The following is a 25,641-nucleotide window of genomic DNA, read 5'->3' on the forward strand; positions in this document are numbered from 1 at the left end:
TTGAACTGAAGTTCCTTAGAAGACACCTAGCCCATTTCTCTCCTTCTATTATAAAAACGGGCAAGACTGAGACCCAGAGAAGGCAAGGTCACAGAGCCGAGTAAGCTGGGACCAGAATCCAAGTGTCTCCTCCCAGTCGGGAGCCCACGGTTTCAGGGCTGTGCCCCTGCCCTGTCCTCTCCATCTCCCGCCCGCTCCCCTATGTCATGAGGAGGCAGCCCCTGCGTGTACCCCATCCCTGCTATGTCCCCACCCCTACTGCGGACTGCACTCCCTGCTGCCGCCCAACTTCCCCTAATGAGATTACAGATTCCTGGTGAAATAGACGAGGGTTAATTCTCCCTAGCTTTAAAGGGCAGTCCAGGCCACAAGAAATAGCAAAAAAGAAACCCTTTCTCCAAAGCGCTAAGCATGATGACGACCCTAACAGCCCTGTCCCCTGTTTAGTGTGAGAGAGCTCACACTGCTCTCCTAGATACTCTCTGGGCAGATACTCTTTGGGTGGACTGTCGTGCCAGCCCTGAGGAAGTAGATGCTATTATTATCTCTGCTGATTATCATCTCCCTGGATGGGGAAACTCAGGCACAGTGAGATGAAATGGTTGGGCTGGGGTCACACAGCTAGTAAGTGGCCGAGCAGGGACTTGAATGCAGGTCACTTGGGCTCTGTCATCTTTAATAAAAATAACAGGCCCCTAGAACCTGCAGTGCCCAGCGTTATGCTTGAAACAGCCCTGGAGAGTACGCATCCCATTTACAGTGAGTGGCACAGCCCACGTTTGAACTCAGGTCCGCTGGACCCAAATCCTCGTTCCCCACAATACTGGCAAGCGCCTTTGAACCCATCTACCGATTCGTGTGGCGGAAACCAAACTGACTGAGGCCTGAATTCCACTCTGCTGCTCGCTAGCTCTGTGAGCATGGCCAAGGGACTCTGGCTTCTGCAGTGTCAGTAAAATGAAGGTGGGAACCTTCGGGTCTCTGGGCCGATTCCCTGTGGTTAGCAGGCGAAGCCGCCAGACCAGGCCTGGCACACGGTACATGCTCATTGCTCAACCACCTTGGCTCCTTCCTCTGTAAAATGGTGGCATTGACAGTGCTTACTTCTTGGGATTGGCATTACGATTAAATATGCTAAAACAAGTAAAATGCATCTGGAATGGCACTGGTGCACCGTAAATGCTTAATGAATGTTGGCAGTGACTGGTATCTTACTGCCTTGCTTTCAATTCTTTCTGGAATAAAGCGGGGTAAATCAAACCGACCAAGCAAACGTTTCTCCTGTTCCTCCACCAGTACCTGGTCCACCCCTCTGTTAAAGAGGAGCGCCTGGCTTGGAGGTCCAAACTCCCAGACCACGTGCCTGCTCTAGTTTCCCAGGCCCTAATCTTCTCCCAGCTCCTAATGATGCAGCTGGTAATAGGATTGTGGATTCCCTCCGGGAGGCCACGCAGGCCATGGCCGTGGGGCTGGCGACTGGTGCTTAGCAACTCCAGCCGCCTGCCTGCTGAGGAGCCAGAGCCCTCAGCCCAGACCCCGTGCCCGCGGCTGGTCTCACGTGCATGGAATGGTGCTGTGCCCCTTGCCAGCGGGCCAGGCTCACCATGGTGCCGGCTGCCATCCTGGCGCGGGGCAGGGATGTGTGCAGGCGGAATGGACTGCTCATCCTGTCCGTGCTGTCTGTCATCGTGGGCTGCCTCCTCGGCTTCTTCCTGAGGACCCGGCGCCTCTCACCACAGGTCAGCCTCCTGGGGCATCTCGGGGTCCCTGTCTAGGAGGGGTGTGTGGGCTGCGCGATCTTGCTCCATGGCCCCCTGTGACATGACAGTGTGAGTCCCTTTGCCTCTCTGGGTCGCAGTTTTCTCATCTATGACATGGGTGTGATGAATACCTTGCGGGACTAGGCTGAGGAAATGACTACAAACCCAGGATGACCGGGTGACTGAAAGGCAAGGATGCCTCATTAGAGGCACCGCAGGGCTAGGAGCTGAGGTCGCGGGAAGGTTGGGGTCTTGTAAGAGTCAGAGCAGGCACCAGAGAACGCCCCCTAAAGGCAGCTCACGTGACTAGGAATCCAGGAAGGGCCTTCGAGGCAGAGGAGACAGCAGGTGCGAGGCACGGGGGCTGGAGTGCAGGGCCCGCCACCAAGCAGGGACTTGGGGCCACCAAGAGAAGCTCGTGAGCAGAAGAGTGACGTGGTCGGATCCGAGCTCTGGGGAGCTCCCTCGGGTGCTGTGTGGAGGTGGGGGGGGCAGGCAGGGGCCGAGTGAGGGGCAGCTGCCGGGGAGACATGGCGGTGGGAGGAAAAGAGCAGACATGAGACCTGTTTCCAGAAGAGGAACCTCTGGCTGTGGGGCCGATGGGGTGTGGGGCTGGGGGCCGGGGAGGCACAGCAGGCCCCGGGTCTCCGGCCCGTGCGACGGCCATGGTGGAGCAGCCTCGCCTGGGGAAGGGCCCCTTTCCCTCTCAGCCCGTCTGTGGGGCAGGGAGGGACACTCACATGGCATTAAAGGAACAATTATTCTGATGCTTGGTGAAATGGTAAGGAAGACTTTATTCAGGACTGTTGCCACAGGTGTGAAGACCTCCTGCAGGGGAGAGACAGGACTCAGCTGCAATACAACAAAGGCGGCTGAGGATTTACAGCCGAGGAGCAGAGGGGGTCGGTGGGTGGAAAATTACCAGCAGGAGACATCTAGGGTCAGGGGGTCTTGCGGAAGGCAGGCTGGGGTTTGAGCGTGGGGTGAGGAATCTTACAGATAAGGAGGGTGATGAGGGGTGGGGATCCTCACCAGAGGGACTCGGCAGGATTCTTGCTACAACTGGACCACGCAGGCCAAAGACAAGGCCCAAGGACAAGGCCTAGGCAAAAAGAGGGTGCAGAGGCGCCTGTCTCAAGTTTGGTCAAAGAGAGAGTCTTCATCACTGGGCTCCCTATCCCAAAGATTCCCTATTCCAAAAAATGTCTCTTCCTATAGCTCACTGAAGTTTAATTTTCTTTCTATGGCTGAGGCTCAAGGAACCAGACTTTGTTGGGAGTTGAGCCCACTATTACTACAGTAACCCTGTTAAGCCTCGAGCAGTTATTTAGGGAGAAGCTTGAACTCTGGAGGCAAAGGAACCCTTAATTTTGACCCTGCTAGTAAATGGCTGGGCAAAATCCCATCCCCTTTCTGGGCCTCAGTTTCCTTATCTGTAAAATGGGGTAGGGCAGTATATGTCTACTAGAATTATTACAAGGAATAAACCGAGGATTCATCAGTGCCCAGTATACAGCAAGTGCTAACTGATTGTTACGTCACCCCTCCCTCCTTTATCCCCTGTCAAAGTCCTACCTATATCAGGAACCATCTCATATTCCATATCTTATAAATAGTCTTTCAGACCTGTCTATGTTTCAGATAATAGTATCCTCCCACACTCACACCCAGCACATCCCTCCACCGTGCCCCACCTGCTGGCTACCTTGCCTCAGAGCTGGTGATGTAGTGTCTGTTTCTCCCACTGACTGTGAACCGCTGAACACCAACCACGAGGGCTTTCTTGAACCACAAGGTGAGCCTAGATCAGTGTCAGGCACAGAGAGAACACTCAACTATTTGCTGTAATTAACTAGAAATGGAACAACAATCTGCAATCTGCTCTTTAATTTTCCTCAGCAAAAAAAAAAAAAAATATATATATATATGTATATGTGTGTGTGTGTGTGTGTATATATATATATTTCTTGCAGGAAGATTATTTTGCAAAAACAAATTGGAATGCCTATTATTAAAAGCCAAACTCATCTGGGGCCTCCTTTGCCAAAGCTGCCGTCCCCATCTGTTTGGAAATGCAAACAAACATATTCTGGTCTGGATTAACCTGCCAGATAAATCGAAGGAAGGATGTGGAGCCTTAGAACAATTATTTGGCAGGAATTGGCTTTCTCAGCATCTTACTTTGAAATTCAGCATTTCTCCGTTTGATCTCTTTGCCTGTGACTCAGAAACTAAACCCTTCTTATTTTGTAGGCTTATGCAACAAGCAAAAGTCATAAACAATTTGGAAAATGGTAGAATGTTCTATTTGTGAAAAGAACTTACAAAATCACAGGATTTTTGTCTTTGGAGCATCTCATTTAAAAATTTCAACCATTTTGAGACTTCCAGTTAAACCATGGCAAATCACAATTGCATCTGTTTTCTTCTCCTTCCTAGATTTCCACTAATATCATAGTAATGGAATCTTTAAAAGATAAAAAACACCAAGAACAAAGAGATTATACAAGGGAACAGTTGAGGAAAGAAATCGAGAGGCTACAACAAGTCAGGCAAGATGGAAGTGGTTGAGTTGAATGAGCTCATGTAGTAGAGCAGAGGAAGTGACAATCTCACGTCTGTGAAGCTGATACCAAGTCAGTTTGTCTTGCAGAACTCCAGAGGGCTCTGGACGTAAAAGTGCAAGGTGCTGCATTGGGCAAGGGCGAGGCATGGCGTTGAAAGCAGAGGCAGAATTTTGTAGCCAATTCACATAGTCAGGGGACTCCTCATCCACCCATCTCTACCCACCCCACTGACTGCCCCAAGGAACCAGCGAATCTTGCCTTGGGAATTAGGCCCACCTGTGTGCACTGGGCGGGGCGACGGGGAGGCACGTGCTTCAAACTAATTAGCAGACACCCGCGTTCTGAATGTGTGATTTCCCAAGACTGCTGTCGGTCGAACTTGGGCATAGCCCAATTTCCCGTAGTAACAGACTTCTCTCACTGAAGCCTCAGAGAAAAGATCTCTAAATTCTGCTATAAAGGAGATTTCTCTACCATCCCACCCAGCCCCAGTGAAAAAGCCATTTTTCACCTGTCACTTTGCCCTGAGGGGCTGTCTATTCACAAGCCCCACTCATACACAGAAGTTGAGTGCTTCAAACTTATATATGGGCAGGAAGCCAAAGTCGCCAGAAATTTTAGGAAAGCTGCTAACATTGAAGAGACTAAACAAAGAGAAAAGCGGGTCTCTGATGAAGCAGAGACAATGCAAGGAGTAGCAGAAAACTTTTAAAATCTTTTCTGAAGCTCTTCGGAGCTATGAGCGAAGACGTGGTTACCATAAAACAGAATGGGGTACTAAAAAGAAGGAACAGAGAATGAGAAAGAGTTGTGGGAAATTAAAAATATAAGAGCCAAGATTAAAATGTCAATAGCTGGGATAAAGTTGTGGAAATCTCCCAGAAAGTAAAACAAAAGGAGATGAAAATGGAAAAGGAAAATATAAGAAAATTGGAATGTCCAACATCCAACTATCTAGTAACAGTTTTAGAGAAAGCTGACAGAGAATATGGAGGAGAGAAAAATTTTGCAGAGAAGATAAGAAAGTTTCTCAGAAGTGAAAGGGAAACACAGCACTATAAAGTTAAAAAGAAAAGGAAGGAAGGAAGGAAAGAAAAGAAAGAGAGAAAGGAAAGAAAGAAAGAAAGAAAGAAAGAAAGAAAGAAAGAAAGAAAGAAAGAAAGAAAGAAAGAAAGGGAAGGGAAGGGAAGGGAAGGAAGCCCCATGCTGTGGCACATGGCCATGGAATTACAGAAAAATGGAGATAAACAGACAATCCTCAAATGGTTCTGGAGAAATAAAATAGGTGTCATCTGAGGAAGAGGAAATAATGGCTTTACACATGTTAAGCAACCCTGGAAGCTAGAAGGAAAAGAAGAAATGCCTTCAAAACTTGAAGGGGGGCCGGGCGCGGTGGCTCACGCCTGTAATCCTAGCTCTCTGGGAGGCCGAGGAGGGCGGATTGTTTGAGCTCAGGAGTTCGAAACCAGCCTGAGCAAGAGCGAGACCCCGTCTCTACTAAAATTAGAAAGAAATTAATTGGACAACTAAAAATACATAGAAAAAATTAGCCGGGCATGGTGGCGCATGCCTGTAGTCCCAGCCACTCGGGAGGCTGAGGCAGGAGGATCGCTTGAGCCCAGGAGTTTGAGGTTGCTGTGAGCTAGGCTGACGCCACGGCACTCTAGCCCAGGCAACACAGTGAGACTCTGTCTCAAAAAAAAAAAAAAAAAAAAACCAAACTTGAAGGGGAAATTATTTTCGACTAGGAATCTTACATATGGCCAGACTAGTATCAGAGAGAAAGGTAGGATAAAGGCATTTTCATTCATGTAAGGACTCAGAACTCAGTTTCTCTGCTATTCACCCTTACTCAGGAAGCTGCCAAAAGAGATGTTCCAACAAATTCAGTAAGTAAACCAGGAAGACAAGGGATCCAGGAAACAGGGAGTCTCGTGCAGGATGAAGTCCCCGAATGACAGTGAAGACACCCAGGACAGCCGCTGGGCTAGAGAGAGCAGTCTGTTCAGACTGGAACGGGAAGATGGAGAGCTCTTGGACTGAGGTCCTGGGTGGATTAAAAGGGAACTGATGTGCTTGAGTGTGTAGAAAATACTAGTGTTAGGCATTTTTTTTATTTCAAAAAAATTAGGGGGTACAAGTTTGTTACATGGATGAACTGTAACGTGCTGAAGTCAGGGCTTTCAACGTACCCATCTGGAATATTATACATTGTACCCAAAAGGTAGATTTTTTATCCCTCCCCCAGACTCGCCCCACTTCTTAGTTTTCAATGTCCGTTACACCACTTTGTGACCATATATATCCCTCTTTAGCTCTCACTTGTGAGTGAGAACATGTGGTGTTTGTTTTTCCATTCCTGAGATACTTCACTTAGGATGATGGTCTCCAGTTCCATCCAAGTTGCTGCAAATGACATTATTTCATTCCTTTTAATGGCTGAGTACTACATATACCACATTTACTTTATCCATTCCTCAGTTGATGGGCACTTATGTTGGTTCCGTATCGTCGCAATTAGGAATTGTGCTGTGATAAACATTCGGGTGCAGGTGTCTTTTTTATAAAATGACTTCTTTCGCTTTGGGTAGATGCCCAGTAGTGGGATTGCTGGATTGAATGGTAGGTTTACTTTTAGTTTTTTTGAGGAATGTCCATATTGCTTTCCATAGAGGTTGTACTAATTTACATTCCCACCAACAGGTATATGTGTTCCCTTTTCATCACATCTGAGCCCACATCTACTGTTATTTGACTTTTTAATAGTAGCAATTCTGACAGGGTTAAGGTAGTATCTCATTGTGGTTTTAATTTGCATTTCCCTGATGAATAGTGATGCTGAGCATTTTTTCATGTTTTTTTTTCCCTTTGTGTATCTTTTGAAAAATGTCTGTTCATGTTTTTTGCCCACTTTTTAATGGGGTTATTTGGTTTTTTCTTGCTAATTTGTTTGAATTCTTCATAGATTCTGGATATTAGTTCTTTGGTAGATGCATAGCTTGTGAATATTTTCTCCCATTCTGTAGGTTGTCTATTTACTCTGTTGATTATTTCCTTTGCTGTGCAGAAACTTTGTAGTTTAATTAAGTCCCATTTATTTATTTTTTGTTGTTGCTGTATTTGCTTTTGGGGTCTTACTCATAAATTCTTTGCCTAGGCCAATGCCCAGAAGAATTTTTCCTAGGTTTTCCTCTAGAATTTTTATGATTTCAGGTCTTACATTTAAGTCTTTAATCCATTTTGAGTTAATTTTTGCATATGGTGAGAGATAGGGTTCTCGCAGGTGTTTTAATAGACCTGTTAAAATGTTTGAAAGAAATTAATGGGAGATTCTCAGAAAACAAGATAAATAAAAATCATTCAATTATCTTCCGAGGGAAAATGAAGGTTGTACAAGCAAGGAGGCATGGCTGTAGCACATTACTTGGCTCAACAATGAACAATATTTGATGATACAAATATTGTAAGCTTTGACTATTGATTTGTCCAAAATGTGATATAAATATAATGGTGAAAAGGGAAGAAGAAAAAGGAGGTTGGAACTAAGTCCTCATCAATCATGGCAGGGAATTTAATAAATGTCCAAATGATAAATCAAGAAATAGCATTATATAATCAGTTATGGAATTAGAATTAAGGAAAATAAAAGAAATATCAATAGCATTATAACCATATTATTTAGAAATATTGACACTAGGGGAAACAGCTCGAGCACTTGAGGATGTTCACTCCTAGGAAGTTGGGAGGTAGGAATAGACAGAGGTGAGGAAGGAGCTACATTTTTATCATTGAGCACTTTTTAACTTAAAGAATATACACATGGTTTAAAGTTAATTAAAAATATGGTCGTGATGGGTATATTTCTTTAAAAAGCAGATTTTCTGGTTGGAAATGGTAGCAGAATGGAACTACTAGGCAGTGCTGTGGCTGACATTCGGTGGGTGAGCCACCCCCTCTCCCGGTTCAGCTTCCTCCTCTATGAAATGAGTGGCCTGGACTAGAGGATCCCTGTGACCCTGTCACAGGGCCAACGTTCTGCAGTTTGGGGTTTTCAAAGCATCAGATCATTAGCCAAGTATGTTTGGCTTTGGTTAAAAAAAAAAAGTTGCGAGAACAAAAATGTAATGTGGATGGTGCTTGAAAGTCCATTTATCTGCCTCACCCTCTGAAGAAAGTGGCCCCAAGCTAGGGTTGCCAGAAATAGCAAAAGTAAATTAAATTTAGAAATTTAAAAACAGCACACTCAGTTAAACTAGACATTCAGATAAACAACAAATCATTTTTTGAGTATAAGTAATGAATAATTTGTTATCTGAAAATCCAATTTAACTGGGCTTATGGGTCCCTTGGGCTTCAGTGGGCAGGTGCGGGTCACGTGGCCCTGTTCTTGGGGAGACAGCTGAGCAGGCGAGGATGCGGCGCCCCAAAGATCCATGGATGGGCTGCAGCCAGCCGCCCACGAAGGGACTGACATAGAATTCAGCCCGATGGGGGCTCTTGATACTGAGTGATGTCCCCGTGATCCAACACAATCCTCCCTCTTTCGGCATTTAGGGGAGAAGCACCAGAGAATGGACCCAAACAAATGGAGAAACTGACGCGCGACAAGGCCGTGGGCTGCTTATGCGCCAGCCTCTTCATTAACCAGGCTGGGAACTGCTGAGACAGGAGCCATGCTCATTCATTTGGGGGTACCCAGAAGAATGCCTGGCACAGTGTGGGTTGTATGAATGTCCACAATGTGGACAAAACGCAGCCCTGCCCTCCCGCCACTTACCATCTGCTACATGAGACAGATTTCATACCATGGGTAGGCGGGTGAATGGTGCAGACGCAGGTATTTACTGCGCTGGTATTTACTGGGATCACTGCGCATCTCCTCCCAGCCGGGCACACGCTAAGTGCTAGTGTGCGTGCTCTCATTCAAGCTCATCCAGGGAGTTCTCACTCAACGACCCTGTGGGGTACAGTCGTCCCCCTTATCCACAGTTTCACTTTCCATGGTTTCAGTTACCTGTGGTCAAGGTTGGTCCAAAAATGGGTGAGCAAAGTACAATAAGATATTTTGAGAGAGAGAGACCACAGTCACATAACTTTTATTACAGTATATTGTTCTAATTGTTCTATTTTAGTATTAGTTATTGTTAATCTCTTATAATTTATAAATTAAACTCTATCATAGATATGCATTTATAGGAAAAAAACATAGACTATCTGCAATTTCAAGCATCCACTGGGGGTCAAACTCAAAACTCAGAGCGGTCACAGAAGATGCTTCGGGCCACACAGCTGGTTTTGGCGGGGTGGGCGTTGCCAGGGTTGGAACCCAGGTCTGTCTGGTCCCAAGGCCGGTTCTTTCTGCGTGGACCCTGCTGCCATGGGCTGCACAGGAGAGCGCAGGTGAGAGAGGGCTTTGAAGGTGGTAAGGACTTAAGCAACTGTGAAGTGTGCATCACCTGCTAGAACCCAGCTTTTGCTGTGTTTTCAGGAAATTAGTTACTTCCAGTTCCCTGGAGAGCTCCTGATGAGGATGCTGAAGATGCTCATCCTGCCGTTGGTGGTCTCCAGGTGAGGGGCAGGGTGTTTGGCTAGGTGAGCTGGGGCGGGGAGAGGGGAGGGCAGATTCTGTCAACGCCTCGCTCCTGCCGCGGAGGCCGGACGGCAACTGCAGGCCCCAGGAGTGGTGGGGCTGTGGGCCCTTTATGGACAGTGTCATGGGCTGCTGGATTCTGGGTCATTCAGTAGCACTAGTTATTTAGTCTCATCCAGTGGACTTTTTAGTGGACTGAGCAAGTGATCTGGAGTCATAGTACATGACCTGACCCCAGGATAGCCCAAGGCCAGGGAGTTCGGGGATCGTATCCCAGAGGAGGGGCTCTTTATGGGGATGCAGCAAGGCAGGGAAAGGACAAGGAACTCTGGAGATGCTCCAAACATGATGTCCAGGCTCAGCTGTGTACTGTACGGGCTGTGTAGCCTTGGATAAGTTATCAAGCCTCTGTAAGCCTCAGTTTCCTCACCTGTAAAATGGGAATAATAACACCTACTTCAAAGGGTTGTCATGAAGACTATAGATTGTGTATGCTAAGGGTTCATAAGGCTGGGTCTCAGGGGGGTGAGGGAAGGATAATAGGAGGGGAATTTGCAGAGTGGGCTCCTGCTGAGTCACGAAAGACCTTGAACACCAGGCTAAAGAGTCAGACTTTCCCCAGGAGGCCAAGTCATTCTCCGTGAATATGACTGGCAATCACTTGGCCGCTACCACTGATGTGCTAGGTGACCTTGGGCAAGCCCTACCCCTCTCTAGGTGTCAGATTTTCCAGATGTAGGATGAGCTGGCTGCTCCAGGTGGTATCTAAGAGGCTTTTGTTCTGAAGCCGGGGGTTTGGAATCTGCATCGCCCAAGACTCCTCTGTGAGGAGGAAAGTAGACAAGCACCTGAGTCCTGGGCAATGTGAGTGGGCACTGTCCCTGGGGACAGCCTCCTGGCCTCCCTGCTACTGAGGAGGGAGCCAGCCCCTCTGCCCTCTGCCTCTTGTGAGGTGGAGAGAATGCGCCTCAGGCCAAGGGCGCCAGTTAATGGTACTCTGTGCCCTCCCCAGGGAGGCCCTTGCAGGCAGCATTTAGATCTCTCAGGACTCAGCCTTCAAGGCTCTGCTGAAATGCCACCTCCCTCAGGAAGCCTTCCCTGACTCTACAACCCGCTCTGGTTATTGTCTCTTCTTTATGCATCTTTTGAGTCATTCACTGAGTCAGTGAATCTGTCAAGGTCACCAGCGACCTCCACGTTGCTAAATCTAACAGACACTTGCAGTTCTTTCATGTGACCTCTCCACAGAAGGTGACCCAGCTGATCACTCACGCCCTTGTGAAGTACTCTTCCCTGTGGCCTCGCCCTCTCCTGAGGGTTTGCTGCTCCCTGCCCCTCCATCCCAGCTTCTCTCCTCTACTCAACTCCCCAGGGTTGCGGTTTCTCAGGCCCTTTCTCCTCTAGCCTCGTGGCTCTAAGTGCCACCTACAAGCCCAATGCTCCCAGATACAGCTCTCCCTCCCACAGCTCTCCTCCGAGCTCCACACTCGATTAAGCAACTACACAGTTGACGTCTCCACTTGGATGTTTCACAAGCATCTCAAGTTTAATGTCACCAACTTGCGACTTACAACCCAGCAAACTGGCTCCTTTTCTTGTTTTCTGCTTGTCCGTAGGCGGCAGCTCAGTCTACTGGGTGTTCAGTCAAAGCCTCCGCGGGTGTCGTCTCTCCTCCCCCGGCGGCGAGCCCGTCAGCCACCGGCTGACTCTACCTCCCCAAGGGAGCACAGCTTCATGCCCACCCCGCCCAGGACACTCTCTTCTCACACACGTGACCTCCACAGTGACCTCGCTGGTGTCCTGCTCGGTTCTTGTCCCCCTCCCACCCAGAAAAGCAGCCTGGGCCATGCCGCTCCTTGACCTTCCGTGGCGTCCCTGACTTTTAGAACCAACCCTAAAGTCGTTCGCCTGGGCAGGGAGGCCCTGCATGGTCTGGCCCTGCCTCCGACCTCATCTCATGTCACTCACTCCAGTCCCACTGGCCTGGAGTCCCCTGAGCAGACCAAGCCCTGCCCTGCCTCAGGGTCTGCACACATGCTGTTCCTTCTGCATGGAACATTGTATGCCTCCTCCTCCTCCTCCTCCTCCTCTTCCTTCTGACCTCAACTTGCATGTCACCTCCTCAGGAAGGCCTCCCCACCGGCCCCCTTCACACCACCCTGGCTGTCCTTCCTGTGCCCTGTTCCTTTCCCCTGGCACTTGCCATACGCTGTCATTCTGTATGTAGTCACTTGTTGACTTGTCTCTTTACCTTCCACTGGACCGTAGCTCTGTAGAGTTGGCCACGCTGCTCTGTTGAGATTCACCTCTGGGTGTCAGCACCCAGCCAGGTGCCTGGCACGTAGTGGGTACTCACTAATACCTGCCCAGTGAATTAATGAATTCAGCGATCCCGCATCATGTTTTCTGGGAGCGTGGCCCCGTACCAGGTGCTGCAGACACCGAGATGACCAAAGGACTGTTCCTAGGCTGTGGAGGAGACTGACAATAAAATAGACTGTCCCCAACAGCTCATAAGTGTGCTGATGGAGGAAGCAGGGGACCTCGTCGGGCCACTTTGTCCACCCTTCCTGCTCACCGTCCTCGCTGGGTGGGTGTTGCCTATCACTCAGAACAGAAACGCCTCCACGGCAGAGGCCCTTGTGTGCACCCTGGCGTCAGACAGGCCTGAGTCCCCATCCCGGCCCTGCCGTTTACTGGCCGTGTAGCCTTGGGTAGGTCACTCAGCTTTTACTGAAATCCTGCTGGGAAGTCCAAGGCCTGTGTCCTAGACCTGCCTCCGCCATGAACGATCGTGTGATCTGGGGTCGGGCGCCCCCACCCTGGGCTTCTTTACCCAGTGACTAGGGGCCCCCAGCTCTCAGGTCCCGGCTCTCAAACCCCTGGTCTCCCTCCACTAGACTCAAGTGCTCTCTCTTGGATAGAAATGGCATGTGGAATTAACTTGAGAAAAGCCAGTATGTGTTCACACGTTTCATTTGTTTATTATACAGTTTGGGCTGATGCAGAGCAACCGTGTCACTGAAAAATGGAAGTGCTTTCAAATTTTCCTACCAAGGGAGAATAAAACTTTCACAGGAGAAAATGATGCATTTCTGAGGCCTAAACCCCAAATCCCTGAACTCTCCTTCCTCCAGCCCAAACTGGTCTATAATCTGTCCATGATCCACACTGTTCCCTGCCAGGTGTCCCTGCCCTCAAGAAGAAACCACTCTGGTGTGAGGTTGTCACTGAGGGCAGAGAAAAATCATCTGAACTGCTTGGAGAAATTCCGATGTCAAGCCCATCCTGGGCTCACTGAACCAGAACCGCCAAGGGGCCCAAGCAGGGGTCTGTTTTAAAAGCTCTACGTGGCCGGGCGCGGTGGCTCACGCCTGTAATCCTAGCGCTCTGGGAGGCCGAGGCAGGAAGATCGCTTGAGCTCAGGAGTTCAAGACCAGCCTGAGCAATAGTGAGACCCCATTTCTACCAAAAAGAAACAAAAAAAAGAAATTAAAAGCTCCACAGATGTTCTGATGGTTTAAAAACCGCTGATTGTCTTGAGCTCAGACAGGGGTTCCGAGCTGTGACGCAGGAGGAAGGTTTTCTGTGACATCGTTGCTGCAGGGCAGCGGGGGAGACAGGTTCATTTACTTCCAGTTCTCATGACCTGCGAGTCTGGGCCCCAGAGCTTGGCACCATGACTATCTGCTGCCACCTCTTCTCCAGGACAGCCTGCTGCCCTGCCCCGTGCCGAGCCCTTGGAACCAGGCCTGTCACCCCACGAGTCCCAAGGCATGCCGCAGGTGTGCCACACCTGTCTCCACACTTTTGCTCACGCCGATCCCCCGCCACAAATGCCCCTTCTTCTCCTCTTAATTTAGTGTTGAGTCTCGCCCTGTGTTCAAGACCTCGCTTAAGTTTCTGTCTGCGAAGTCCTCCCAGCTCCCCATTTGTTGGTAACTAGTGACGACCTATCTCCACCCTGGCACGCGTGACCCTGCATGTGCCAAGTGTGGCTAGTTCAAGGCATTCGCAGTCGCAGCTGGCAGATGAGATGGGGCACAGGCACCTTTTTCTAGTACAGTAGTGACGTCTATCTGGGCAAACAAATTAGCATCCCCATCTGCAATAGCCACTCAGCTCACCAAACATGAAGTGCCCCTGCTGAGCGGTGGGGCCGGGTCGACAGGACCCCAGCGAGGGAAGGGTCGTGCGCATCGCCATTTCCATGTGCGATACCGGGAGGGGGTCAGGTCCATCGCCCCTTGTCTTTCACGCTGACCTCAGCCAGGTGCACAGCATAACAGATTAATGCAGAGACCGGAGATCTCAAGGACAGGTGATGAGATGTACAGAGGTGTGGGCACGACAGTGAGAGTGGACGCGAGGTGGGAGGGCTCGCCACCTGGACGGGAGACAGTCACGCAGACACCCAGCTCCAGGGAAGGAGGCCCAGTGGGAGGCAGGTGGGGCCAGCAGTGTTGAAGCCCGGCTCAGTCACTCGTCCCACATTCCAGCATTTTCCAGCTCTGAGGCTTCTTTTTTCCAGAATCTACTCTAACCCCTAGCCTGATCCCTCCACAGACAGGTGTGCTACAGTCCAGCAGAGTGCGGCCTACCTTTGGCTGGTGGTGGCTTAGCCGCAAGGAAGGTGAGCAGGCAGGACAGGCGGGCATCTCTGCCGATCTGCAAAGGGGGCAGGGCAGGAGCAGGGGCTTGATGTGCGAACTAAGACACTAACCAAGTCTTCTAGCGCCTGAGCCTCAGTGTCCTTGTCTGTAAAACGGGAAGAACACCCCCTTACAGGGTTATCGTGAGAATTAAATAAGGTACCAGCATAGCTCCTGGTACGTTGTGGATGTCATATCTTTGCTTTTCTATCTTATTAAAGTATCGCCAGGCTTCTCCAAGGCCCAGATGTTTCACGAAACCCTCTACCTCTGTTTCTGCTCCAGCAAGCAGCCCCTTTGGATGGCCTCTCCCTTCCTCATGGTTTTAAATAGCACTGAAGCTTACTAGGCCGGTCCCTGGAAAGGCTCCCTTGACTGAGGTGACTGGGCCGCTCCCTCAACCCCAGTACAGACTGCACGCAGCACCCTACCTCCACCTGGGTTGTGCACACCTGTGTCTGCAGCGGCCTCCTCAGGGGCACGGACCAGGTCCCACCCATCCCACACGATGCACTCGCCTGGTGCCCAGAGCCAGTCCTCGTGCTGCGACCGTCAAAGCCTCCTCGTTTCCGGTGAATTCCCTGTGCCTACTGCCTCTCGCTTTGCTCTGCCCTTGCACCCCCACCCCCGAGCGGCCTCCGTCAGTCTCCCACTCCATGACGTCCCTTGCTTCAAGTAGTTCGTGAACTTAGCAACTCCCCTGGCAGTTGGGAGAGAGCCCAGGTAAGGATCGCATTTATAAGTGTAAGGCCGTCCGCCACCTCCTGGTTGTGTGTGTGTGTGTGCACGTGTGTGTGTGCGTGTGTGTATTAGTTATCTGCTGTGGTGCAGAGACCACTGGTTGATTACCCCCTGGTCTCCGTGGGTGAGCAGGCTGGGCAGGGCTCTGCTGGGTCCTCTGCTCAGCATCTCACAAGGTTGCAGCCAAGGTGTCAGCTGGGCTTCGTTCTTATCTGGAGGCTCAACCTGGGAAGAATCCACTTCGCAGCTCATTCAGGTTGTGGGCAGACATGATTCCCTGCAGCTGTTTGTCTGAGGGCTCAGCATCTTGATGGCTGTCAGCTGGAGACCACCCTCAGGTCCTGGAGGCCACCTACAGCCCCTGGCCCTCTGGCTGTCTCCAGGGGGCAGTTGACAATGTAGCACTGTACCTGGTCAAGGTGATTATGTCACATAATCCCAGGAGTGCCATCCATCACCTTCGTCATGTTCTGTTAGAACAAGTCACAGGGGCCTGGGCGCGGTGGCTCATGCCTGTAATCCTAGCACTCTGGGAGGCCGAGGTGGGAGGATCACTTGAGCTTAGAAGTTCGAGACCAGCGTGAGCAAGAGCAAGACTCTGTCTCTAGATTTTAAAAAAAGAAAGAAAAAGAAAAAGAACAAGTCACAGGACTATCCAGGACACGGCTCACTGGGGTTGCCTTAGGGCAACAGTCCCCAAATTTTTGGCACCAGGGACCAATTTCATGGAAGACAATTTTTCCATGGACCAGTGTTTTGGGATGATTCAAGCGCATACATTTATTGTGCAGTCAAACCTCTCTGCTAGTGATAATCTGTATTTGCAGCCGCTCCCAGCGCTAGCATCACCGCCACAGCTCCTGCTGTGCGGCCCTGTTCCAGGGCCTAGGGGTTGAGAACCACCCCTTAGGGCATGTCCACCTCCTCCTCTCTACCTCTGCCCCCAAACCAGCCAGAAATCCTGCCCTTTGTCTTTCAGAGGTCACCCCACTCATACTGTGTGCCTGGAGTCGGGTGGGCTTGGGGTGGAGGGCTGCTGTTTGGCTTCCAGTCCAAGTGGCTCATCAAGAAATTTTTCTTGAACAAGTACAGCTCCCTTCCCATAAAACGAACACTGAAGAATACAACTTTATCTCTGTCATCTGATTTCTCGTTGCCCAGTACAGGGTCCAGTACACCATGGGTGCCTAATAAATGCTTATCACGTGAATAAAGAGCAGCGAGAGGGAAGTTGAAGCAGAGTTCAGGGAAAGTCTCACGAACAACATTTGAACTGACTCTAGAGGAGAGTTAGGAGCTGTCTTTTAAAGATGTTTTTGTACTTAAAAAATTAGATAAGCAAATTGCAAACATTTTGGATAACAGAAAAACATCCTCTCATTTCATGCCCCTAATTTTGTCACTATTATTTTTTTCTCTAAATGTTTGTTATTATCATTCTTAATAGTGGTACTAAGGTCCCCCAGGTCCGGAATGTGGTCCTTGGCTGACTGGTTCACAAGCTCAACCTGTCTGGGTCCCGGCATCCTCTGATGCTGGCAAGAGGTGACCAAATAAACCCAATGCCAATTTATTCATTCGCAGAGATAAATACACTTGCCAAGGAGGACAGATGCACACAGCCTCTGGCCAGAGCCTTTCTCCCCATAGGCCCAGCACGTGGGGAACCCACTGGTTACATCTGTGTACTGGCAGGATCACATGATTATTGAATTGTATAACCAGTGTGGCTCTGGGTCTGCCCTCCCTCCCACCACAGCCCTTTGATAGAGTCCCATCATGGGTGCATTTCAGTGAATTTGATGACATGTGCTCTGAGAAAGAGAGAAACTCATTTAAATGAGGCAGGAGCTGCCCCTTCTAAGGGCCGTGCCCCGGGCGAGTGCACCACGGGAGAGGAAGGCCTGCCTTGCCCTCAGCCGTCTCGGTGCCCACGTGCCTCTTAGCGTGCGAGCACCACCCTGCGGCCAGGGAGACGCCAGGGCGTGAAGAGAGGTCTGGTTTATCGATCGTGGCCTCTGAGTGTGTGCTGACTGCTTCGTCTGCTGTTCACCTAAAAAAACAGCAACCCGCTCCAAGGCTGCAAGGAAAACTGTCTCGAATGAGCTTATACAAATCTCTTCCTCCTGAACTCTATGGGCAACTTCAGGCATTTTCAAGGGCAAATGTAGTTATACTTGGTTTCTGCCTTATTTACCAACTTGAAACTGAATATGCTGAATGTGGCCCTACTCCTCTGTACAAGCAGGAAGCCCACTGCCTTCCTCTGGAGCCTGTCACCCCATTGGCCAAGGTCAGCTTCTTTCATTCAGTGGAAGTTTCTGGTGCCAACTAGAGAGAGAACTGGAACATCTAATCCTGTCCCCAGCCCTGTTGCTCTGGTTCCTTCCACATGGTGTCGCTGTTGAACACAGGTCCTGCGTGGTCTGGTAGACATCTGTACATTGCTGCTTACAGGTGTGTATCCCTGCTCAGGACACAGGGATGCCCCACTCTGGGCTCCTAGATCGCACCGAAGTGCTCGATCATTGTTCCTCAAAGCAGCCTCAGTCATGCCCTGAGATTAGCTCCCTGTGGGTTGAGCCCCAACTCCATTTTCCCTCCTGGGGGATCACCCTGAGGGCTTTTAGTGCCAACAGACTGGGGGACTCTAGTGTACCATGACACTAACTTCAAATCACAGAGAGGAGGGGTTAGGGCCTTAGTTTTTTTCTCTCCGAAGGCCCCTGAGCCTCTCATGCAAATTGGTACACTTTCCATAACTCCGCAGACCTCACGTTCTCAAGGAGGGGGGCTCCTATCAATCCACAAAAGGCTCCTGCCCCCTGGGCAGTGTGTACCTTCCTACCTTACGTTTGCTACTCAAAGCTTTGAGGCTTCTCAAAAGAAAATTGGCCTCAAGGGGAATTTCACTGTCTACCCGTGCGTATAGAAGCCTCAGACAAAATTCAGAAAATTCTGCCTCACATTACATTGACGTACGAACGAATAGTACGGATGGGACCTGCCACAGCACCATGATGTGCCCGAACCAGGGCCCCTCTCCCACGGTGGGGCCTGCATGGATGCCCGGTGGTTCGCCACTCTCAGCTTTCTTCCCTGTGCTTCCACCGTCGACTGACCCCACGCTCATTACACCTTTATGAGCATTTCCATGCCGCGCCCTCACCTCTGTGACCCTGTTTTGCTCTTCCGCTCAGGGGCCAGCGCAGAGTTTGCAAAGCCCTTTTCCCATCACTAGGAGCTCTGGATGCTGCTGGGTACAGGGTGGGGCATCCCTGTGCCCCAGGAATCCGGACTCACCTCAGGTTCTGTTATTTACTACGCTCTTAGCCTTAGCCGTGAAACAGACACATGCCATCTGCAAGTTTACAAAGCAGGTGCCAGCAGGTGCTGTGTGTGCGCGCGCGTGTGTGCGGCCTGTCACGGCCCCACCGAGGCGGGATTTGCGTCCAATCTCGAGAAGTCAACGGATCCTTGTTTTCACACATCCCCAGACAAGAGCAACACCAGGAACCAGGGGTGGGTCAAACCAGCATCTGGATGCAGCTAGAGCCTCCAATTCTCCACTTGCTTTTTGCCAAACCCGCCTCTCCCCTCATTCTTCAACTTCTTAAACCAGGCATCATTCAAGGCAAACTGAATCCATGTGTTTGTGATTTACTGATGCCGCACACGGCAGTGTTTTGTAAGCTCCACATCACAGCAAAGAAATCCAAGTGTGCCTGTGGGTCTGTGTGTGGATCTGTGGTGTGTGTGTTGTATTGTGTGTGTATTGTTTTCCTTTCTATTTCTTATAAGAATTTTAAACTGATTTTTCTTAGAATCAGGAAATCATGTTTGGCCAAAGAAACCCAACACTCCCTTCTCCTCCTTCCTGAGGAACTCTAGTTTGGCAGAAAACTCCCAAACACCCACGTTCTGACTTATTGGAGATGTTTCTGGGCCAAGCAGCTGTCAAAGTCTGGTTTGGGAGCCAGCGTGCAGGGGGCAGCTGCCCCGGGCTGCCCAGGACAGGCTGTGGGAGGGAGGCAGGGAGGAGCAGTGGGCAGCCAGAGGCCACGCTGAGTGCAGCCTGTGCTCCTGGACTCTTCCCTTCGGGTCACGGGGCGACCATTCTCAGCTGAGTTCTGCTAAACCTTCCGATGGGAGCCCTGGGATCTGCCTTTGGCCCTCCTGCCCAGTCAGCTGATTGCCTTACTCATCAAGAGGGGAAACGTGGCCCAGCTGTGGGCTGCGGGTGGGGTCAGCCCTTCAGCCTGGTGACTCCAAAGAACTCCCGGGTTCTACCACCCATCACAAACTTGTGTGCTCCTGCCCCTTCCAGTAAGAGAACTCCTACTCGTCCTTCAAGGCTCCTTCCAGCAGTTCCCTCCTCCAGGAAGCCAGCCCAGCCTGATCCCCCATTGCACCAACCCCTGCTTCCGGCCTGTCTCAGTCACAGCTGTGGGCCGGGCACTGGTCATAACCCGCCTGACAGGCATGCCAAGGAAGCCACCGCTGATGGCAGGGACAGCAGTCTGCCCTGCACAGCAGAGGGGCGGCCAGCCGTAGAGACACTCTAGCTCCCTTACACCTGACACTGTTTGCCACGTGGGTGGGAAAGGGGTAAGGGTTCTGCTCCCATGGAATTGGGACTTGGACCTGACCCTGATGCGTGGCGGGAAATGGTTGAGAAGGGCCAGAAGTTGGACCGCGAGCTCTCTGAGGGCTGCGACTGCGGCCGCTCCAGTTTTTGCTTTTGATTCCGTTCAGGCTTGTCATGTGCACAGGTCCCAGTGGAGAGGTCCCCCAGTGCCCGAGGACCTAGAAAGGAGGGACCCCCAGAGGGCGGGAGGGCATGCCACCAGCAGTGTCCCATGGTGCCACACCGGCCTCTGTGCCCCTTCCTGTACCCTTCTCCCCTCCACGCCTCACCCCCCACCTCTGCCCAGGAGCCTTGCCCTCTCCCACCGTCCCCCATGAATCCAAAGCGGGGCCAAGCAGATTGGGTCTGTGTGGCTGCAGGGGCAGGCTGGGCCCAGTGCGGGGATTTCATTCTGACGCCAGGAAGGTCTTCCTAATAAGCAGCACCAGCCCACAGGGGAGGGGTCTGACTCAGAAAGTGGGAGTTCTCTGTTCCCTGAGCTGTGCGAGCAGAGGAATTTCTGCCCTTGGGAGGGGGGTCCTGGGGCCAGATGGCCCAGACCTTGCTAAGAGGGAGTCAGGGCATCCAGCCTCAGGTCATGGGAGGAGCCGGCTTGAGGGTGCGGCTGTGGCATCCGGGAAGCACAACCCAGAGCTCATGTGGCATTTGCTGTCAGCTGCTGGGCCTGTCGTCTGCTCCGGGGAAAGAAGCCATGATGCTGGGATGGGCTGAGGGGACCCCTCTCACCCGAGGACACCCGGCTGCCTCCCTCCTGTGGCCTGCCAGGTGGCCTCCAGCAGCTGCCTCCCAGGGGCCAGCTTGGGAGAGCCTCTGGGGCTGGGTCAGCTGAGGCCAGAGCTCCAGGACTTGGCCGCTGAGCTCAGGACTCCTTGCTGTGTCTCAGGTCCTCCCGGTGCCAGGATGTCATGGCCAGGGTCCGAGCCTGCTTACTCATTGCGTGACTTTAGCAAGTTGCCTGCACCTCCAGTGGCTGGGGGTTCACCACCTCTCAAGGTGGCTCCTTCCAGGGCAGGGCGGCGCTGCTAGAAAGTTTTTTCTGGTGCTGAGCTGGGAGCCCTGGGCCTGTCCCAGCGTCTCAGGTCTGCTCTGCTCCAGGCTCCCCACACCTCCCCCTCAGCAGCTGCCCCCAGGCCTGAGTGTCTGTCACCTGCTGCCCTCTATGGGACACACCCCTCCCCCAACCCTTTCCCAGCAGGTCTCAACGTCCAGGCAAGTCCGTGGCATCTTTGATGCGCCCCCAGGCTTCCGGAGCCACAGGCTGAGAGCCCACCAGCCCTTTGGCAGACACATGTCCCAAGTGACTCACCACGCTGGCAGCAAACACAATCCCAAAGTCCCCTACCCACGTGCTGCTGCCACAGCTCAGCCTCCCCCTCCCACCCCAGTGTTTGTGCTTTCCGAGCTGTCGAAGCCAAGTATGGCCCAACATGTGTCTGTGTTCAGTCTCATCGTGTCAGAATTGGCCCATGGTCCCTGTCTGCTGGGGTCTGCTTAGAGTCCCAGCTCCCTCCTCCAACACATTAGCTGTTCCTCCCGACCTCCTGTCCCCTGCAAATCTGGTCCACATGCTATCAGTGGCCTCAGCCATGCCATTGATAAAAATGAGCAGAAAGGAGAGGGCTCAAGACAGAGCCCTGAAGCACACCTCTAGGAGACCCTGTCTACTGCCTGAGATAGTCATTCGAACCCTTGTCCCTTCCCCAAGTCCCTTCTGGTCTCAGATTTCTGGTGCCAACTATCTTGATATCACACAGACATCCAGTGCCAGGGGCATTCCCCTAAACCTGGTGAGGGGACCAAACCAGGTACAGGTGACTTGCTCTCAGGGAACCTACAATGGATGCTCAGTCACTGGGGCTCACAAGTTGTCCTCTTAACAGTCTGGTCTAGAATGTCACCCTGATTTAACATCACACACATAAGCAAACCTGCACCCAGGCCTATGCCAGGCCCCAGGTTCTGAGGACCTAGAACTAAAACGGATTTAGCCCTGCCCTGGAGGAGCTCCGATCTGCTGGTGTGGGTGGTCCCAGACCAATGATGACAAAACAGAGGGATTACTAATAATCAAAATGTATTGTCGCCAGGCACAGTGGCTCACTCCTGTATTCCCAGCATTTGGGAGGCTAAGGTGGGAGGATGGCTTGAGCACAGGAGTTTGAGATCAGCTTGAGCACCATATGAGATCCCATCTCTACAAAAAATTAGCCGGGCGCGGTGGCACACGCCTGTAGTCCCAGCTACTGGGAGGCTGAGGCGGGAGGATCACTTGAGCCCAGGAGTTTGAGGCTTCCGTGAGCTGTGATTGTGCCACTGCAGTCCAGCCTGGGTGATAGAGTGAGACCCTGTCTTGAAAACAAAAAAAAGAAAGAAATATATTGTATGCTTATTACATACTAGGCCCTATTTTAAGTGGGGACTAACCCTCGGGACAAACCATCATCATCCCCATTCACCTTCGGTGGAAACTGAAGCACACCAAGGCTCAGTAACTTGCCCAAGGGCTCCCACTTCCTAGCCTGGCTGGAGAGAAAGAAGTAGGTGGCAGGGCAGGGGGCTGGGCTGCTCCGCATCCCCTGCCTCACTCACTCCTTCCCTGCCCGCCTGTCCTGTGCCAGAGGCTGGTGGGGCCCTGGGGATGCGGGATGAGCCTACTGGCAGGGTGCCATATAACAAACAGGGATGCACAGGGTGCCCTGGGGAAGTGGAAATGGCTGCAATCAAGGAAGGCTTCCCAGAGGCAGTGATGTCTAAGATGAGCTCTGAAAAGGTGAGTAGAGATTTGCCAGATTGGGAAGATTGAGCCAGGGGAGGGGGAGGGACAGGAATGGTGGACAGAGTCCAGGCAGGAGGAACAACCAGTGCAAAGGCAGTTCAAGGAGCAGCAGGGAGACCACGGAGGATGCAGCAGTGTGAACACACGAAGGAGAGTAAGTCCGGCCCCTGCAACAGACCCAAGGCCAGTGAAGGAGTTTGGACAGTTCCCGAGGGCAATGGGGAGGGGCTCTGGCAGTGGGGTTGCCTGTGGCTCCCTGGGGCTCTCTCTGCAGTGAGGGGCACAGGGAGCTGGGGGCAGAGCCACAGGGGGGTTGTTTCCATCCCACCCACCTCTTTGCGACCAGCCCTTGGCAAATGGCCGAGCACCCAGGCCTCCCGGTGAGGATGGGGTCACGGCTCCCACCTTAGGGCCTGGTATGAGAACCAGGTGAGGGTCAGTAAGTGGCCTTTTTCTCCCTCCATGAGGAGTCTGGCAGCCACTGCGTCCCTTCCCCCACCCCTGCCAGTGGAACAATCACCAGATTGAAACAGGCTGGGCAGGAGTCCCCATTGCCTCTGCGGGTTAATGTCTCTAATCACTGCAATCTCTTGATCCGCAATCCCTGGGCTCTGAGTGGTGGCCAGATGGCTTGGGAGGGAGCTACAGTTCTCTGGGCTCCCGGAGGCTCTTCCCTGGGGCCCTCAAGGACCTCAGGGTCTCCCAGGGGCACCCAGCTTGGAGTGAGAGAGACAAAATTGCCTATTCTCCCCTCCCCGTAAATCTCAGAGCCAGAAGGAGTGTTTGAAGTCATCCTCATGCAACCTCCCACTCCATCTGGAAGTCTCCATCTAGCACCACAACAGGTGGCCATCCAGGCTCCACTTGGATGCCTCCAAAGATGGGAAGCTCATTACCACAGATGTGAGGGCTGTAGCCATGGGCAGGTTGTGAACTCTGAGAGTTGAACTGAAAAGTCATTAATACATGGACTGGATCACATTAAACATCATGGACCAGGTGTGGTGGCTCACACCTGTAATCCCAGTACTTTGGGAGGCCAAGGCACGAGGATTGCTTGAGGCCAGGAGTTTGAGATCAGCCTAAGCAACATAGGGAGCCTCTGTCCTTACCAGAAAAAAAAAAAAATCATGGTCATCCCAAACCAGAAGACCCTTTTTTCCCCACAGGAGTTAAACCAGGTTTGTACCACTGAGAGGCCCTATGGGAGAGGGGAAACCTCACAGGGTCCTGAATTGGAAATCCCTGTTTCAATCCTGATACTACATTTCCCAGCTGGTGGCTTAGCCAATTCTCTCTTCTTCCTGAGCTTTCTTTTCTTTGTCTGTAACTCAGAACTGGGCTGTCCCGTACCACAGCCACGAGTCATTAGTGGCTCTCAGGCGCTTGAAATGTGGTTAGTGCAACTGAGAAACTGAACTATTGATTGTTTTTAATTACTTTAAATTAAAATTTAAAACCTAAAACAGTACGAAAATTTTTATATTTCTTACCCATTGAAATGATAATTTTTGGATATACTAGGTTAAATAAAAATTTCACCAAAAAATGAATTTCAGCTGTTTCGGTTTTGTTTTTTTACTTTTTTAATGTGACTTCTAGAAAAATTTAAATTACAAATATGGCTCGCATTATAATTCCACAGGGCACTGCTGACTTAGAAGGTTGTTTAACAATCGATCGAGAGGCACTGTGTTTTCCACCGCACAAGAAGATACGCTCATTTAGGAAGAACAGAGAATGTGAAGAAATGTTAAAAACAAAACAAAAATTACCTGTAATCCCACCACCCAACAAAAGTTTAAAGACAACTACTGTTACACTTTCTAGAGTTTGTTTTTTTCTGTGCATGTCCATGTGACCAATGCTCCCTTCTCCAGCCAGCCCCAGCTCGAAGACTCTCAGAAAAGTCACTTTAACAGCTTGGCCCCAAAGTCTTAGACCTCAAAGAGCCCCAACCCAGAGGAAGCCCCAAAAAAGCCAAACGGCGGACCTTACCTCCTTTCTTGTGACTGTGAGTGCCGGGAGAGATGTGGGTGGCACGTGAAATCCGTGCCCTCCCCCGCTTGGCACCCATTCTTCTTGGCCTCTGCAGTCACCTACAGTGGCCTGGCACTGCCGGCACCAGGCTGAGGGGTCGGCGGCAGTTCCTTCCCCACTTGCAGAACTTGGGTCCCAGGTGACGGGCTTCTCTCCATTTTATCCACCAGCTCTCCTGTCCCGAGCCAGTGGGTGCCCCCTGGGGCTGGGTCGGGGTCCTCTCCCACTCTGTGTAGGACCTGCACGCCCCCCTCCCACGTCTAGGCCTGTCCCTGAGTTGGCACCACCCCGTGTTAGGCCTCTTCTTCCCCAGAGGACCTCCTGAGGGGCCCTTTATCCTTGTCTGAAATCCGGTCTTCACCTGCACCCCCCACCCCGCCCGAGCCTTCACAAGCGCCTACGCGTCCTTTGTGCAGAGCTACAAAGGATCCGGTAACTTGCTTTTTCCACCCAGCATTGACTTAGGAACCTCTTTCCAGGACACCCCCACTTCTAATGGCTGCTATGCTGTACCTTTTAATCTAATCCGCGCCAGTGATTTCTTAATCAGTCCCAGGTCTTGCTCCTACAACTACCACCTCAGTGACCCTCCTGGTACACGGTTTACCTTTTTTATTTTTTAATTAAGACAGATTCTCACTCTGTTGCTCCAGGTACAGTACAGTGGCGTCATCATAGCTCTCTGCAACCTCAAACTCCTGGGCTCAAGTGATCCTCCTGCCTCAGCCTCCCGAGTAGCTGGGACTACAGGCATGCGCCACCATGCCCGGCAAATTTTTTCTATATATTTTTAGTTGTCCAGCTAATTTCTTTCTATTTTTAGTAGAGATGGGGTCTCGCTCTTGCTCAGGCTGGTCTCGAACTCCT

At 51.3% G+C, this 25,641-nt stretch overlaps 1 protein-coding gene across 2 annotated transcripts in view; it reads left to right on the forward strand.

Annotated features, from left to right (window-relative positions):
* The first annotated feature begins 1,440 nt into the window (after positions 1 to 1,440).
* SLC1A7 (solute carrier family 1 (glutamate transporter), member 7) overlaps positions 1,441 to 25,641 on the forward strand; it is a 45,858-nt gene continuing 21,657 nt past the window's right edge. The window contains exons 1-2 of one of the 2 annotated variants that reach the window (XM_012639407.1): positions 1,441 to 1,739; positions 9,816 to 9,895. In XM_012639407.1, coding sequence (XP_012494861.1) covers positions 1,563 to 1,739; positions 9,816 to 9,895 — 257 coding nt within the window. In that variant the 5' untranslated portion in view covers positions 1,441 to 1,562. The remainder of the gene's footprint in view (positions 1,740 to 9,815; positions 9,896 to 25,641) is intronic. The other variant, XM_012639408.1, reaches the window with a different exon arrangement.

The sequence above is a fragment of the Propithecus coquereli genome, unplaced genomic scaffold, assembly GCF_000956105.1.
Source record: "Propithecus coquereli isolate 6110/MARCELLA unplaced genomic scaffold, Pcoq_1.0 Scaffold14, whole genome shotgun sequence".
In the NCBI taxonomy this organism is placed as follows: domain Eukaryota; kingdom Metazoa; phylum Chordata; class Mammalia; order Primates; family Indriidae; genus Propithecus; species Propithecus coquereli.